General features: G+C 26.9%; 1 protein-coding gene across 1 annotated transcript in view; it reads left to right on the top strand.

Annotated features, from left to right (window-relative positions):
* The window catches only part of LOC129961988 (kinetochore-associated protein 1-like), a 102739-nt gene that overhangs the window by 37942 nt on the left and 45719 nt on the right, over nucleotides 1-19078 (top strand). Inside the window, exons 24-30 of the mRNA XM_056075641.1 lie at nucleotides 981-1121; nucleotides 2121-2323; nucleotides 4717-4822; nucleotides 7352-7492; nucleotides 9088-9201; nucleotides 13739-13867; nucleotides 15637-15750. Coding sequence (XP_055931616.1) covers nucleotides 981-1121; nucleotides 2121-2323; nucleotides 4717-4822; nucleotides 7352-7492; nucleotides 9088-9201; nucleotides 13739-13867; nucleotides 15637-15750 — 948 coding nt within the window. The remainder of the gene's footprint in view (nucleotides 1-980; nucleotides 1122-2120; nucleotides 2324-4716; nucleotides 4823-7351; nucleotides 7493-9087; nucleotides 9202-13738; nucleotides 13868-15636; nucleotides 15751-19078) is intronic.

Here is a 19078-nt window from a genome sequence, read left to right as displayed (position 1 = left end):
TTATCAAGTTCTTTTATGTGATGTCTGTATTATCAAGTTCTTTTATGTGATGTCTGTATTATCAAGTTCTTTTATGTGATGTCTGTATTATCAAGTTCTTTTATGTGATGTCTGTATTATCAAGTTCTTTTATGTGATGTCTGTATTATCAAGTTCTTTTATGTGATGTCTATATTATGATCAAAGTTCAATTTCTCTGTAATTTCCTCATTTGCCATTCTTGGATTTTCTTCATCTATAGCTGTCAGAACCAAACCATTACAGCCTTCATTGATTTTCCTGTGTAAAAGCATTATTTAAAAACTATCAGATTATATTTTTTTTCAGAACATGAACAACAACTTTTAAGTCTAAATAAATAGCATTTTTTTTTTTTTTTGAAGATCCAACTCTCATACTTTTCTATAATTCATAAAACATTGCATATTGAAAATTATCCATTGATCAAATATAGAAATTTGTCACACTCAAGAATTGACCAATTTTATTTGCATTCAATGCTATAGGAGCAGAAGACATTTTTATCATTTTAAAGTATACTTGGATGCCATGGGCCGTCTATGAAAATTGGGCACAAATATTTGCATTGGCCTGCTATAAAATGAAAACTAAATACAATTTTTATTGATTTTGCTTCTAATGATGTCAGATTATTTCTTGATTCTTTTTCAAAATATCTATTTTAAAAAGGAATTAATTACAAAAAAATTGAAGTATTAAACTGTTACTGAAAATTTGTTAACATTTTGGTGTCTTTGATAAATTGAATAAAGCTAAATGATAGAAACATTTGCTTTTAGAATTAAGATTTTTGTATCTTCTGTTTAAATTATTGATAACTTAAGAATTTTTTTTCTTTTGATGTATTATTATTTGTTTTGTTTATTATGTAATACTTTTCTTTCTTTTTTTTATTTTCCTTTCCATTCTTTTGATAAATTAAATTTAGTATTCTCCCCTGCTTTTATTTTTTGTTTCAGAATTCTAAGGTGAATGTTATGTTTGCTGTTTTGGATAATGTTAATATTTCACAAATACCAGAAATAATACATGGTTTTGCCAGACCATATGCATTGGAATATGAATTGGAATTAGATTTTTGTCTGGAGCAATATGTTGAGGTAACATATTTTCATTTCTTTGTACTTTTGTTCATTTTATCCTTTTTTGATTGTATCAGATCTGACTTAACATACAAAAATCTTGTATCAGTATTTTATTTCTTGTATTCGAGTATCTTTACAGTTTTTTAATTTCATCTGAGATGTTTCATTCTTCTGTCCATTATTGCATACATATGTGCACCAATTAATCAATGTCAGTCTTTCGACCAAAACATTGTAAGTTAATAATGATTTAGCTTGATTTGTTTAATACTTTGTCTAAATTGATTCTCACATCTTTTGTGTTCTATGAATAATGATTTTTGCATCACACAGTCTATGGAAAGAATGCATGCAAGCATGTTAATGGAATAATCAGATAAATCAGTGCCCAAAATAAAGTTATTATTTATGAAAATTTTTAATGTTAGCAAAAATAGATGCATAAAAGATTGATTGAAGCAATAAAACTGGCTTGAATTTTTTTACGACTATAAGAATATTATGTCAGATTGTCTTTATTTTTTTAAAAAAATTAGAATGAGAGAAAAAAAATTGCATAGAAATAAAAGTAGTTCCATAGAAAAGATAATTTTTCAAAAAATAAAATTTTGAAAAATATAAAAATGTTTCTTGTGCATAATATGTTCTAAAGTTGACAAAAACATTTTACAAATATTTAATTAAAAATGTAATTAAAATTTGGAAAATTCCTGCTTAATAAGTTTCTATAACTGAACATCTGTTACTTAAAAAGTAATCATGGGACAAATTTGTTTGCTCTAGGTCCTAAGATCTGCTCTTTAGAATGTTTAACTTTCCATTTTCTGAGATTATTGCATCAAGTGATTTACAGAAAATATATCTGGCCACCAGTTGATTCTTGAGTAATTGTTTGTAAACAACTTTCTTCTATATAATATTACACAAGAAGAAAAATATTGTTTTATGTTGTGGTTTTAGATTCTTTCTTTTCTTCTTTTTTTTATACATATTAAGGGTATTTCTTGTTTTCAGAAAACTTTCCAAGTGTCTTACTTTACATGGTGGTCATGGGATACAGAACCATGGGAAGAAAGGCTTATTGCTGTTACTGAAAGTATTCATTTAACAAATCGATGGGTGAATGCTGCTTTGATGATTGTTGGTCGAGCGTCTGTGCCTTGGTCAGAAAGAGTGAAAAAATTAGTTCAAAAAGGGATAGAATGTGATTGTGAGAGGTAAATTATTCATTTTATTTTATACATTTTAGTTCTTTTTTACATTGTAACATTTGGCTAATTTATGAAATTAACTGAACCTCAATTAACTAAAAATTCAAATAAAAATATTGCATTTAAAAATTTCTAATGTAAGAAACTATCATAATTTTTATCATTTTTTATTGGGTAATGACTGTAATTAAAAATGTTCAGTAATTTGAAATTAATGATTTCATTAATAAGTAAATTGAATAAACTTTGAAAAAAGCTAAAAGTAAAAAAAAAAAAAAACACCCTTCAAGATGAAGAATGCAATTTACTTCTAATAAAAAATTTTTTTTAAAGAGAGAAAGTGTGCTGCTTTTTTGATTGTATACCAGTAAAGTCCTCACTTGGAGCCTTGAGAAATCATTTACAAACATCACTGAAAATACTTATTAAAAATGCATTCAACTACCAAAAATAATTAAAAAATAATTTTTTTTAAATTTTTACTTTGAATAATTTAGAATGTTTACTTATTATTATTTAGTTTATATTGCATCTAAAAATTAGTTTTAAATTGCTTATAATTTTTACTTATTATTATTTAGTGTATATTGCATCTAAAATTAGTAAGGTAAGAGAAAATCATAATTTTTGAATTAAATGATAGATTTATTTTCATTATTTAATTGTTTTTACTAAGTAATAATTATAATTAAACACTTGTTAAAAATGTATTTAATTAGCAAAATTCTTTAAGAATTAAAAGATACTTCAATTTTTACTTTGAATTAATCCAAATGAATTTAATGTTGACTTTACAGTTCAACATATTTTTATTGAGTGTCATGCATTTTATTTTTATCGGTTGAGCTATTTTAATTTGCTGTACTCTATTATGCAGAACTTGTTGGGGTAATCATCCTATTCATATGGTTTTTTTTAATTTTTAAGGTCACAGATTTTTCACTTTTAAAATTTTTTATTTCCTTTTGATACTTGTTTATGAGCTGGGTTTTATGATTAAAATAGTCTGATGTTGCCTTCATTTTTTTTTTGTATTATCTCTAGGCAAGTTCCCCCCCCCCCTTCTTTCCAAACCTTATATTCTATGCTTCTTAATCATATTTAGTTCTTTCATCAGTAAAGTAAATCATTCATAGTAAAAACAAGAGTCATTAAAGAAAGAAGGAGCAAATATTTGGATAACAAATTCTAGTACTTGTTTATATTTATGTTCCCAGCATTTTATCTTTAAACAAATGAGAAATAATACTAAAATGGTTGCTTACATATAATTTATTTAGCTTGGTGATCTTGGTGTTATCCGAAAATTGCAAAGTAAACTGAGGGCTGCAAAAATCCACAAGTACCCAAATTTCAAATCTTCTTTTCAAAGCCAACAAGCAAGTTATTTTTTGTTAAAAAAAAATCAATGATTGAAAGAAGAATACACAAATAAAATTACTATAAACTGGCTTCACAGCTTGATGCTTGATCTTCTTAAAATGATCATCAAATTTCTGGATACTATTCGGTTTGAGATGATATTTCTCTAGGAACTGGAATTTGGCATGAAGTTCCTAAATGAATACTACTACCAATTTCTTGTATTAGTTAATTCTTTAAATTTTAAGTTTGAATCCTTAAAAGTTGTGTAGATATATATACAACATGCCATTATTTGTTTCCTACTAATGAAACTACTTTTTCTAAGTTTAGCAAATTAAGGGCAGAGAAGAAATGATACATTCTTTGGAATAAACTGAATGAGTTTTCTGTATGGTATTATTGCTTGCATCTGAACATGCATACCTTAGATGTTGTACTGAAAATTTTTATTCTCTTTAAGAGAAAAAAGTGTTGGAAATTGAATTCTTATATCAAATGAAATCTAATAGAAGCTCAGAAGGTGCATTCTTTGTAAATTTCTGAATATCTTGCTATTTTTAACATGCCTATACTCTATGGCAGTTGCAACTAGTTTTGGAGTAACATTTCAAAGAACAAAACCTTGTAATCATATTTTGTATTCAGGGTGTTTTTTTTTTTTAAAAATTCAGTTATTAAAATGAAATTAATATTTTTTAGTTTGAGGGGAGTTTCAAATGTGGAAGGATTGTGGATTGGAAACCTGATTCCTCTGAAGGTGCACTTAGTGTATTAACCTGGTGTATATCAAGTTTATCATCATTTATTTTCATATCTATGGCTTAGAAATTTGTAGGTGGATATTGATTAGGTCTACTGATCATAATTCAAAATTGTAATCTGGCCAAATAGTCCTTGTCTATTTTCAAAACAGATGTTAAAACAAATTAAATTTGTCATTTAGTGATTTGATAAGTGCTTTTTGAATATGTTGTTCGTTGTATAATATGAATGCATTATTATTATTATTTTCCATTAAAACTGATCTTTTAAAGGAACAAAGAATTTCAAATTCAAGCTAAATTAGAAGGGCTGAAAGAAGTTTTATTGAAGTATGAAAGGCTAGACTTCCCTATCAATAATGATATAAATTTAATTCATGTAAGTATATTTACAATATTTAAATTATTTTTACATTCATTTTTATTTTGACAAACTGACTATTCTTTCATGTTATTTCATTTCATATTTCACTTTGTGTTTTTCATGACTAGTGTGGTGTGTAAATCATGTTAAGCCTTAATTTTTTTTTTTTTTTTTTAGAAATATGATATTATATATAAAAATCATGCAATGTGCTCTCTTTCTAAATAGTTATTCTTCTACAATTATTCTCAAAATTTTTTATTCTTTCAGTTTTTTTCTTTATGAAAATTTTTTAAAATTGAGATTACAGTTTTAGGCACAATATGCTTATTAACCTTTTGTACTCGGATGTTTCCTGTTGGGCATTATTCAAAACAGTGTATCATATTGACATTTTATTTATTTTTTAAAGTTTTGATTGTGAAAAATACCTATAGAATGGTAAGGAGATGTAGATTTATTTTTCAATGAAATTCAACTTTAAACAATTATATATGATCTTTTTTCTTATTACGACTTGCCTTTTGTGGTACTGTAGTCAAGTCACATGGTCATAAGGTCATGGTCATAGTGTCATTTAAAATACAATTGTTGAGGTAATTAATCTTCTAATTTCTCCCTAACTTATTTATACATCTAAATTGTGCAGATAATAAACAATTTTTCTTTGGATTTCAGCTATGAAAAAAAATAATTCGATTAAACTATGCAAACATTTTGAATTTCATTGGAACATTAAAGTTTATTTTTGAACATTATTTAAAAAAGATTTTTAAAAATGTTTTAAAATTCTGTGTAACGATAAGTGATAACTTATGAACCTGATAATACAGATTACAATATGTAAAAATATTTTTTGTGCTATTTATTTTGGGAGTTATCACAGGAAAATGTTAGATTTTCCATCCTTCAATGAATCATTCACCATCTAAATTTTCAATTAGAAATTCACTTCAGGGCATACATTCTCATTTTATAAAGTATATTTACACTAAATTTGGTAACTCTACAAGTTGGCTGCCTTGTAGAGTAACATACACTTTACATCTTTTTCTTATGTATTCTTCAATTTCTCTCTTAAATATACACCTATTAATGATGCAACTCATTTTTTTGCTGTAAAGCATTTTTTCAGGAAGTATTTTTGCTTGAGTGAGGGACATTTTATGGATTTTTCCAAAATTTTGTATAAAATATATTTGAAAAAGTCAAAATTAGATTATTTTTTTTTGCATATGACTGTTGTTATGATTTTCTTTTTTTACATGAAATCATTGCATAACATATTTATTGAATCAATGATGACAATGTGTAATTTTATAAATGTACTAAAATATACAATTTCTTTTTAACCAAAAGTCATATCAAATATAATGGAAATGGGTGCTGATATAAATATTCTAAGTACTTAGAATTTGGAACCACGTTCAAAATATATTTTAATTTTTTCCAAAGTTTGGAGGTATATGTAGATATTTTGATATTCAGTGTGATTGAATTTCCTAATTACTTTCAGTAACCCCAGTTTTTATTTTTATACCTCCATATATATATATTTAAATAATATTTGTATATTCATACACTAACGAAAGTATGCTTTCAAAAATAATTATTTTCTATTTTTAATCTATAACATATTTCATAACTCACTAATATAATTATTATGGAATCTTGTAATTAATTTTTTTCAAATGGACTACCAGGTGATGTTTCTCATATTAAATCGTATGGATATGAGTAATAATTGATCAATTTATAATTAAGTTTTAAAAATATTAAAATATTGTTTCATTTTTGAAAATACACAACTATACCAAATTTCGAAACTCAACACATCAAGAGACGAGCGAAATATTGATTCCAAAATTCCACCTTTATTAATATGAAACAAGTTCAATAAAAACATTTGAAAATATTTAGACTTTAAATAAGTGGCACATGATCTTAATTTTGCAAGTATAACATATTAATTAAATTCTTTAAAGTCATTCACTTCAAATTATGCATTTCCAAGCATGGCTCTTGCACCATAAAACTCAATCAATCAATCAATCAATCATTTCAAATTATCTGTTAGAATGAAACTCTGAAATATTTTTTACCTTTATTTAAATGAGATGAAGAAAAATAGCAAGCTTTTTATATGCAAATAAATGTGAAAGATCTTAGATCTTCATTTTTCTGTTACCTTTGTATTTTCAAAGATACATATAAAAGGAGCAGAAAGAAAATATCAGTTTAATTTTTGTTTGAATGTTTTTAAAAATTTTTTATATTGTAGTAGTTACATTGTCAAGATCTATTTTCAAGATGCACATTTTATGTTATCCTGTATCCAAAGGGGAGTATATATATATATATATATCTTAAAAATGTTGTGTTATGCTAGTACTTTGTTGTATGATAATTTTAAAATAATCCACTTTTGCAAGACAAATTACATTCATAGATATATTTTTAATATATAAATTGAAAAGCCCATAAAATTGTTATTAGATCTCAATTGTATAACTACATCCATGTCATATTATTTTAATGTTTTAGGTATTGGTGAACTATATTTTTAAGCAAAATAAAGCTGAAGTCCTAGAAGATGTAAAGAAAGTTCTAATGTCAGTATCTGATGAAACTAATGAGAGTAATATTTATTTTAAATATCTCCAATTTGCTCTCAATCAAAATAAGGTAAGAAATAATTGTGCAGTTATAATATTTTTATTACCCAATTATTTTGAAATCTGATTAAAAATTTATTATGTATTCATTAAAAAAAGCTATCTAGTGCAATATATTCTTTCACTAGAGAATATCCTACTTTGATAAAAAAAACTAGCTAACTTTTAATTAGAAACAATGATTTTGGAATGAAAAGCAAATTTGAATATGTGTTTCAGAAACAAAAGAGTGAACCGTATTTGTTTATTTGCCATTTATGATCTTGCTACTATTTGTCTTCTTTCCCCATAAATTTTTGTTATTCGTTATTCTTTTTTTTGTTATTAATGCAATGAAAAATTTAATAGAACTTATAATTAAATTTAATTGAGTATTCATGGTTGTCTTTCTAGTATAAAGCTTCAAACTTAGGACGCACTATGTAAATCCCAAAATCATAATTTTAATCAAATATTATGGAATTAAAAATGCATTCATTTTCTTATTTTTTATCTTATTAAATTGAGAAGTGATTAAATCATAAAATATTCATAGTAATGCAAATTTTAGTGTCACATAAATGATGACCAATAATTTCATTATATGAACCAATTCTTGTTATATACATTTACATACTTAAAAAGCTAAATAAAAATGGTTATAAATATGTTATTATTTTAAAGGTTATTTAAAGAATCTATTAAAAAAAGTTTTTTGTGTATATTCTATAATACCACCTTATCATGTTGGATTGGCTACAGCAACTTATAATTTAATTTGCATCTTATGATGAGTACAGTGCTGTCTGTCAGACAACTTGAGCTATTTTTTCTTAAAACAAATTCCCATTGTGTCATGTATACTGAGATAAAATATCCAGTCATTCTGACCAGTAATACTTTCTCCCCTCCCCCTTCTTTTTTTCTCTTTTTTACCCCTTTCTTTCTTTCTCTCCTCCTTCCGCCTTGAACCTGTGGTGAATAGCATATAAGCCAGTAACAGCGCTTCTACCCGAACAGCTGTTTTGATAAAATGGTTAAGTTACTGGACTGCTAACCAAAAGGTCCCAGGTTCTATCCTCCGCGCATTCCGACACCGCCTCATTGGTGACCTCGGACAATGAACCTTCAACCTTCGTACAGCTGTTGTGGCGCTATCTACCCGCAACCAAAATTGTCAGACTCACTTGATGCAGCAACCCAAAGTCGCCAGACACACTTGACGCATTAGCACCCACAAACGCTCACCATAACGCTTGTCGCTAATCAACTGGGTAGGCCCATTAAAACAACAGCTACTACTAATAGCTTAATATATCACCACTCAACAACCGTATCGTTCGTCTCACCTTCGACTCACTGGAGGGAGAGTATTGTGGTGAATAGCATATAAGCTAGTAACAGTGCTTCTATCCGAACAGCTGTTTTGGTAAAATGGTTAAGTTACTGGACTGCTAACCAAAAGGTCCCAGGTTCTATCCTTCGTCCATCCCAATATCGCCAAAAACCTTTGAAAATGCACTTTTGATTAAATTCATCTTGTATAATATGAATGAATTTTGAAAGAAAAAAAAGTTGCTTATTACATTTTTTAAGTATATTAATTTTTGTTTTATCTATTTTTAGATGGACCAAATGATGGAAATTTTCTCATCTCTTTCTGAAAATACAGCAGTGACTTGTGCTAAAAGATTATTACGATATATTAAAATGTACCTTGACAGTAGCTTCTTGATTGAGGTATTTTAATGCATTTGTGGCAGATAAATTTTTATTATGTTATAGCAGATTTTGTCATTTGTTGCATCTTATCGTTTATGCTGTATGACATGCAATCCATATACACTATTTACCAATAAGTAATTGGGCACCTGTGATAAATTAGATAAACACATATTTAATAGTTAGTAGAACCGCCACCAAAGGCAATTACAGCCTTAACCCTCCAGGGCATTCTTTCTACAAGTGTTTGGATGATGGACAGTGGTATTTTGCTTACTCGGTTTGGAAAAGACATGTTAGTTCTTTCACTGATTTTAGACATTTTTTGCACCCCTGAATTTGCTAAACCAACTCTATAGGATTCAAATCTGTAATCAGGGCATTCCAGTCCAGTCGATTCACCTCATTGTCATTATACCATTTCCTGGTGGACCTTGCAACATGACAAGTATATTTGTCCTCCTGGAAATAACAATAATCCAACCTGTAAAATTGCCATAGTGTACGATGCATGTTGTTGTCTAGAATAGCTGAGTAGGAGTCACTGTTGAGCTTTTCATGAATTGGGATCAAGGGTCCCAGTCTATACCACAAGAAAACATCCTCAGACCATAATTCCACCTCTGCCAAACTTTACTGTAAGTATAATGCATTCTGGTAAAAGGAGTTCTTCATGCATAAGTGAAACTCAGACTCTGCCATCTGACTGGTAGGTATTGAACCTTGATTCATCACTCTCGAAAATCTGTTTCCACTCATCTACAGTCAAATTTTGACGTGCCTTGCACCACCTCATCTGAGCAGCTGGTTAGATTTTGTTATCACAGGCTTATGGGCAGCAGCATGACCATGGAAACCAAGCAAATGTGCTTCCTTACAGATGGTATTTACAGAAACAATTAATCCCGTATGCTTATTGAAACTCCTGGAGTATGTGGGCTATCACTTTGGTCCTGTTTTTCCGAATTTTTTTGGGCAGCACTCGTTGGTCCCTATCTCTTAGTTTGGTGAGTCAGCTGAGTCGAAGCACATTCCAACAATCGCTACTCACTTTCCATTTCACACACACTAATCACAAAAGACACTATTGATTTTGGAATATTTAATGCACTAGATATGTTCCTTAAGGATCGGTCATTTCTACGATATTCGAACCATTATGCCTTTCTTGAAGTCAGTCAGCTTGAAGTTTAGATGGAATAATTGGAGATACTTTTCTGACATTTTGGAATTCTACATATAGATGCAAGTTTTAAGTATGCAGCTTTAATAGTATAAAAAGAACCTATTAGCCAGCAGAAATTGTTGACTGCAACAGAAAATACATGTTTCTGATCCATGTAAATTGCAAGATATCTATCCATTTGAACAGTTAAAATAATCGAGACTCTATCCTCCTTGATTCTGTTGTAATTCCATGATATATTACATGATACTGCTGAACTGAATGCATTATGTGTGATGCTTAATGAAGTATCATGCCTAATTTTTTCATCTAATCAATATATGACATTTTTTATCCATAATTGCTATTTCAATGCATGTTATCAAAATATAACAACATGGCTATTAGATGCACATTTCAATATATAATTAAAGTTAATATTATATTAATTAATATTTAAATACACTTTTTATTTTGTTATATCTAGTTATTTATTTACTGAACTTAAAATTATTTTCTAAGCAGTGTTAAATTATATTAAATATTTTTGAATTTCATGTGATACAATAGGATTCAAATATGTTTGAGAATATGACTCAAGTTGGTTTTTAGACCGTTTTTAGTTTTACATTTTATGTAACTTTTGAAAGTGGTTTTTCATAATTATCTTCAATCAAAATTGGCAATATGAGATTTTTTTCATATTTTTGTATGTTTTTCCTTAATTTTTATTTGATTATTTTGCTTTTACAGTAAAATGTTTGAGTATCCAGATGAAATTTTAGAGGTCTTGATTTGCAATGATTCTGAATTAAGTTGACTTTTAGATGAAGATGATAATTATAAGAAAGGTGATAATTAGAATAATCACAATAACTATGATGATGATTATGATAAACACCATGAAACTCACAAAGAGTTTTATTTTTTTCAACAGAATGAGGAATATACAGATTAACTATTGCTGATTACTTTCAGCTGTAAAGGGTGCTAAAGAGGCTAGACATGTGCCTGAAATGATTGGGGGAAGAAATTATCTTTGTGGATACAGAAATGCTGAGTGACATTCTTAGTCCTCAAGCACTTATGTTCCACAACATATAAAAATATAAAAATCACGAAAATGTGTAAGAATATTTGTTAGTGCAACCTATTATTTTTGTTTTTTTTCATGCAGTAGTTGTGCATTAATTATATTAACAATAATTTTATTGATATTGAATGTTAATGATTATAATAAACATCAAATTCAAAAAAGAAAAAAAAAAAAGAAAAAAGAAATCTTTTTTATGCACAATGTTTCTGACATGGTGTGATACATGTCCCCTAGCTTCCCTAAATTTTAAGAAAAAATTTTAATATCGGTTTTGGTTGGTTTTCACTTCAGAGTGCTCTAAACAACTACTAAGTAACTTTTTATTAAATATCAGGTTTTTATTTTTGTCTCAGGTCTGAGAGTACTACATAGAAGGATAAAGGTAATAAACATTTTTTTTTTTTTTTTGAAAATAGGATTTATGGATAGTATAAACTAATACATCAACATTCCTTATAGTAATTAATTGAACAGTAAAATGATATTAATTCTTATTGCTTTTGTAACAACTTTAAATATACAGGTTTGCTATGCCACTGGGAGATCAGGGAAAACTGGGAAAAACACAAGAAATTTAAAAATCGCCTAAATTAACCAGAAAATGCAGGGAAATTTGAAAATTATCATGAAAACATGAAAAATACAGGGAATTTTAAATTTCTTAGTCATAGCTTCCAAAATCGGGGGGGGGGACATTCGGGATTATGTAATGCGTTTCTCTCCCCCCTTTTTTATGTATAGATAATTCTAGTTTCGATTTGTGGGATAGTTGCTCTTTTTCCATGATTTTCTATAAATTGCAGCTAATATGCATGTGCAAGACTTCTGCAGTTGCACGAAACAATAGAATATATTTCTCTGACAGGAACAGTGAATATTCAGAAGCAGCACAGTGGTGTTTAGTCAACCATCCTTGTTTACAGAATGGTTTTTTATTATTTGAGAAACTGTGAGCTTCTTCGAAGTAGATTAGAGAATATTTGTAATTCAGTGAGCTGCTCAAAATCTATATGTAATATGATTTGGACAGATAAAAAAAAAAATTCTATCATGATTTTGCTGAATGGGTTTGAGAAGTTACACAAAATCAATTTGTTGCATACTGCTCGCTTTGTAAGAAGATAATAAGCCTAAATAATTATGGGAAAATGGGCACTAGCCTACCAAAAGAAGAAAACATACAGGACTGCGTGCCAATTCAAAAGAGTTAGTATCTAAGAGGAATGACACGTCAAATCCGAAACCATCAGATTTCCGAAAATAAACCGATTACGAACTTTTTAGTTCAAGAACAATAATTTAAAACTGATTTTGTCTGGGCATTAAAATTTGTTGTGTCACATTAGCTCTTTAATTTATTCAATGATATATCGGAAATATTTTCACATATATTCACTGAAAGTGAAATAGCTAAAAAATGTATGTTAGGCTATACAGAAATGTACCTTGTTTGTTACGGATTAGGTCTATTAGCTCCATGAAACTGATGTCCGAAAATTCTGCAGAAGATGCAGAAATTGATGCCCAAATACTTGAATCGGCAAAAATGAATAAATAAATATTAAAAAAAAAACTTGCTTTGTAATGTTAAATTGTTGCTTCCTTTCCTTTGTTTTTCTCATTCCTTAAAACCATAATCCCATATTCCATTATAACTAGCACACGAGTGTTATTCACACTTTTTCTCGTATCTTGAATATATGTACGGGGAAAACACAGGGAATTTTATTCTAGATTCGAGTGTCGACCCTGATGTAGAATATATTGCAGGATGGCTGGTGTATGTAGATTTCATGTTTATGTGTTTTCAAAAACAAACAGTAGTAGTGGTTTGTAGATTTCATGTTTCTGAATTTTTAGAAACCTGAGAGTGAGTTTGAGCCTCAAATGTATTTTATTATTTGACTGCAAACCAAAATTATTGCGTTTACCCCTAATAATCCATGTATTACTTAGCACTGTATTTTAATTTTTAAGAGATCCTAAAAAAATATCAGAAATTTAAATCATTAACCATGCTATTTAGAATTAAATTTACGAATCTTAAATCTAGGTGTTCTTATTTATGCATTTTTGTTATTTATATTGAAGGAAATAACAGTTTAGTTAAGAACGGAATTACAGATAAGTCTAATATTATAAATTCTAGAATTATTGTTATATATAAGATTTACTGAATGTTTAATTGAGTTACAAGCAGAACAAAAGAAAATATGTCTGATCTGTTTATTAAAATTGATTGAAAGAAATTTGAATTACTGCCTTTATGACTTTAAACTTTTATTGTGTTTCAGGAAGAAAAAGAACTTGCTACAAATATGCTTTATACTGGTTTACATCTTGTAGAATTTCTGAAGAAGAGCGATAAGACATTTAATGAAAAGGAATTGCATATATTGTTCAAATGTTTGCTGAAATTACAAGTAAGAAATGCTTCTAATTCTGTGGAGCATTTAAAGCTATATTTTGTCCCTCTTAAGTAGATTGATTGACAATTAATATTTTATTATTACGATATATTGACTTGTAGATATCAATATTATCTGGTGTATTTTGGTATTAAAATTACCTGTAATTGTTTCATTTAATATATATTATAATCCAATTTAAATTAATATATTTGATATTGCTTGTTTATCATTGAAATATTCTAAGGAAATGAATTTAAGTCCTAATATCTTATTTTAAACTAGCTAATTTTTAAAGCATTTAAATTATTAACAGTATTTACATTGTCATGGCATTATTGTACTGCCATCTATTTGTTAATTAAATTTATATTTTAACATTTGGCTGTTTTATTGTCATTCTAATATTTAATTTTTGTGTCATCACAATGTGTTAATTTTTTTGGGTGACTATTGTTGTATAAATTAGTTGTCTAAGTAACATAAAATGCACATGTATAAAATTCTCTCATGTGTAATCATGCACACATCATAACATTTACTAAAATATTCTTTTTTTCCCCCCTTCAAAAATCTTAAACATCAAGAAAATTAATATATAAATTGATAATATAATCATAACAGTTTACCACAACATGGCCATGGAGTATAGTAATAAATAAATGGAATTTAATTTAGCTTTCATCAATGGAAAAAATAGACACATTTTTGCCTTACAATGAGAATTATTAAATTTTACTGAAACAATGGAATCGTATTGCAAATTTCAAAAATAAATGTCGTAAAATTAAATTGGTATTATTAAAAAGTTAATCTTTTGAATTTGAAGATAGTTAAAAAAATATTTTTTATGGCATTTCTAAAAAAAATATTTTCAACAAAAAATTGAAATTTTTTAAATTTAATTTTAATTAAAGTTGTAATAGAATTTTGAAAGATTCAGTCTGAAGTGCATATTTCTGCCCCTTAAAATACATTTGTAGGAAATTTGTTAGTTCTAGGTCTATTGATCTGCCTTATAGATTGTCAACAGACACACACTCTCCTTTATTATTATTGTAATAGAAATAAAATTGTTTCACTTTATGGAAACTATTTTATTTCGTATTAATTATTTTAAGTGTGTTTGTTTAGGAGAGCTATAGTTGCTATACATTAGTTGATATTTTTTTTTAGATGTTTAGGAAATTTTTTAAAACATTATTTGTGATAATTATAATTGGATTGTATTTGAGATGATTTAAAAATAATATTGTAAATAACGTTTTGATTGTAGTGACAGTTATTGTAAACTTTGTGGGAGATATAAGTAATTTGTGTAAATATTTTATATTTTATCGAATAAATCCCTGTATAGACCTACTACACCATGTAAAATAATATTTTCCATTTCCAAATAAATCATTAAATGTAACACTTGCAATGCAATTCATTTGAGTAAATATAATTTATTCAGCTTAAGCACTTTTTGTTGTATATCATTATGCAGTATTAGTTATAAATTCGACTTAAAAAATAAATAAAAATTCAAGCACTTTTTTTAAAGTAAACATACACAGAGTTTTTTTGCATCCTTTGTGTGTTTAAATAACTTTTATATTTTCATTTATGCTAATTTAGACTGTATTTTTGTTGGGCATTTATCCAAACTTTTACCTCTGTTCTCATATTTATACATGATAATATTTCGCTGATATATTTGTAATATTCTGTTTTATTTTTGAAAAGGAACTGGTAAAGTTTGATACAATTTCATAATTAACTTTTATTTTAAATTTTATTAGAAGGAGTTCGACATTTTTATGACTTTTTCTGAAGTATCTTGCAAACTTAAATGCCAAGCAATTCTAGAAACAGCCATTGAGGATTTCCTAAGCAATCGCAAGCTCCTCAAAAAGGTATTGAAATTTTTTAATAGAATTTCAATTATGTTGCATATATGTAAGCAAGTATTACTTCCTGAATTGTTTTATTTTTATTGTTTAAATTGTTATTAATTTACAGGACATGCCAGCTACTTGAGAAAACTAGGAATGGTTGGGAAATTTCGTGATTTTTTGAAAAATCAGGAAAATTTATTCTAAAATTGAAATTTTTAAATTTTATTAATTATTATTTAACTGAACAATTCGTTGGATTTTTTCCCCCCATATGTAGAATGTAACATTGTCGGCTATAATTGAAAAGTGGATATTTACTTTTTGCAGTTTATCAGTATATTGTTTTAAAAACTTAATTTCCTTGTGATTTCATATATAATTTATGGTATAACAGTGATATTCTAATGACATAATAATTTATAAATTAATCATTTTCAGATTGATTAGAAATTGAGCTGTAGAGCATTCATGTTTTTAGTCAACACAATTTAGGAACAGAAAAGTTGGTTGTATTAACATTCAAAACTGCAGTGTAGATGATTAATTGTTGTATCTAATTTATTACTATATGTGCATATATTTTCTAAACGATCCCATTTTTTTCTCTCCAATTTTAAAATGTCAAGATATTTTAAAATTTCACGATAGCAAAAATAGTTTTGCTTTTGCATTCTATGGAAAAGATAGTAGATTCAATTTCAATTACTTTTATTAGCTTTAATGACCATCTTTTATTTAAAAGATAAAATTGACCATTTAGTTTTGTCCCTTTGAACTTGTTATGAATGTAAAAGTATGAAATTTTTGTTATTAATACTTAATCTAGAATATAAAATAGTATCTATATTATAAAATAAAAAAAAATACTTATTTTAAATAAATATTATATTAATTGTTTTTTCTTAGAGACCTTTTAGTTGAATTTGTAAATATCAGATAATTACTGATATTTTCTTTAAGCATTTTTTTTCTCTTTTCATTTATTCATGTATGCCTTTTTTCTCAAAGTATTGGGAAACACAATTACAGATCCTTTGTTAATTTATGGAATCTTTAAAATATCAGACAGATATTATTCTAATATTTTCTTCTGATAGTTTAAAAAAATTTTTGTCTGTTAAATTTTTTATACATTTAACAAAATGCTTTTACATTTTAAAATATTGTCAGTTATATTAAATTAATTTAAAATTTGTATTCCATTTATTATAAATACATATTTCTTCTGTAATTTTTTCAAAAAATAATAGAAATATATTTTTCTTATACAGTTTCATGTATAGTGAACACATCTTAATGTGATTGTAGTTAATGTATTCTTCATTTTATAGTATCAAAATCCTACGATCCTGTACTGATTTATTAAAATGCATACAAAAATATTCATTTAATGCGACATTATATTGCTTAATATTATGAGGACTGAAATCAGGGTGCTAAGCGTCATGAAAAGTGCTTAAATTTGAAAATCATTTTTAAGCACCTTAAAAGTGCTTAATTTTTAGAAAAGGTCTTTGCTTAATTTTCTCGTGAAGATGAAGAAGTCTTTTCGTTTTGTTTTATGTTTTGTTCCCTTCACAAGTTGAATATGATAATTCGAAATCATGGTCGTAAAGGCTTGTTGTATTAAAAAAAATATTAAGATAACAGTTAATGATTTTTTTGCTTCTTTTTTTCTTCAACAATGTGCACTGCCATTTTTACCCTTGGCCCTTGGCTTAAACCACAATTGATTTCTTAAAGTCAGTGGGCTTATCTAGACAAGAGCCATTAGAAACAACAACATCTTAATTTTTGCAGCAGTTTATCACTACGCACCCTGTGAAATAGATAATGAACTTATCCTTCCTTTTCAACTAGTATTAACAACTGGTATTTGTAGAGTTTGTTGCTTTCCTTGTAAGGAAATATTAAAGAAAGATTGAAATCCTTATCAGAATCCATTAAGGACAGAATTAAAATCCTTGACTGGGTCAAAAGTTTATTTAAAATAAATCAATGCTATGCTGCTACACAGTTCACAGACTCTTTGAAAATTTTGAAAAACCTTTAACTTTTTATTTGCAAGATTTTATATTAAACATTGATGATTCCAAAGGGGATGAACATGTTTAAGAAAACCATCAAACAAAATCAGAATGAACTGTTTAACTTCATAATATTTTGAAATATGGTATGCAGTATCATTCAACAAATAATAATTGTAATTAAAAAAAAGATACAAATATGAACAATATATAAGTGAACTCATTAAGGAATAGTTCACAAAAAGCAGCAAATTTAGAATATTTTTAATTGATATTTTTGAAAAATTTATATTACAATTTTTTTTTGTAATTAAATCTCTCTTGACTGATCAAGATTTATTCTGATTGACAGAGCAACATGCAGAATAAAACATTAAAGTTATGAGCATTAAATTTGGGAAGTCATTTGTTTGGTGGGGGTTATTAAAGGCCCATGAAGAAATGATTTTATTCAAAATTTAATTTAAAAAATCAAAACAGAATTTGTTTGATTCTAACAGTGTTTGAAACAGTGTTTTCAGAATAACATCAAAACATATTATGCCACAAAAGTATTTTTAACACCCTTTTTAAAGGTTTAAAAAATAGTTTCTTTATTGATAAAAATTTTGTTTGAATGAGTGATTTTTTTTTCTTCCTTAGTTTTAGTATTTTTTGAAAAATTAGATTTGGACACAATTTATAACAATGATTCTTAATATAAATAAATTCAAAATAGTATCATCACTTCTTAAATTTTTTGAGTAATATTATTTTTATTTTACCATTATTAAAATCATGACAGAAAAAGGAGGGGGAAAAAAAATGCTTTCTTCACTTTTATTTAAACAAAAATTTTAATGCAGTTTATGAATAAGATTCTTCATTTGATGAGTTTGGTTAAAATTTGAAACAATGTGACCTATTATCTTGCCCTGGCTTCAAAAAATACTTCGACTGGCATTTTTATTTTCATTTTTCTTCTAACTTCAGAGCTGGATTTTTTAAAAAACTTCATGAATTTGTTTACATTATTTATGAAAACTAGGATTTGTTAAAACATTTTCTTTTCTTTGTAAAATGTATAATGCTTAAAATTACTTAATTTTTGAAGCAGTTTCTCACTACATGTCCTGGGAAGATACCACTAAAAGGAATCATACTATTTTATTTTGTAATGCTCTGTTAATATGCATGATTATGTATGTCTTTTGTATATAAATTTGTGGCATCAATCTGAGATTTGAGGAATGTGCTTAGCAAAATAAATTAATAAAAAGTGTGATCATTTTGAAGATTTTTAGATTGTATCCAAAAAAAGTCTTGGAATTTTTTGTATA

This window comes from Argiope bruennichi, chromosome 2 (genome assembly GCF_947563725.1).
Source record: "Argiope bruennichi chromosome 2, qqArgBrue1.1, whole genome shotgun sequence".
NCBI classification, from domain to species: Eukaryota; Metazoa; Arthropoda; class Arachnida; order Araneae; family Araneidae; genus Argiope; species Argiope bruennichi.
Note: the sequence above shows the minus strand (reverse complement) of the source record. Positions and strands in the feature narration are given on the sequence as shown.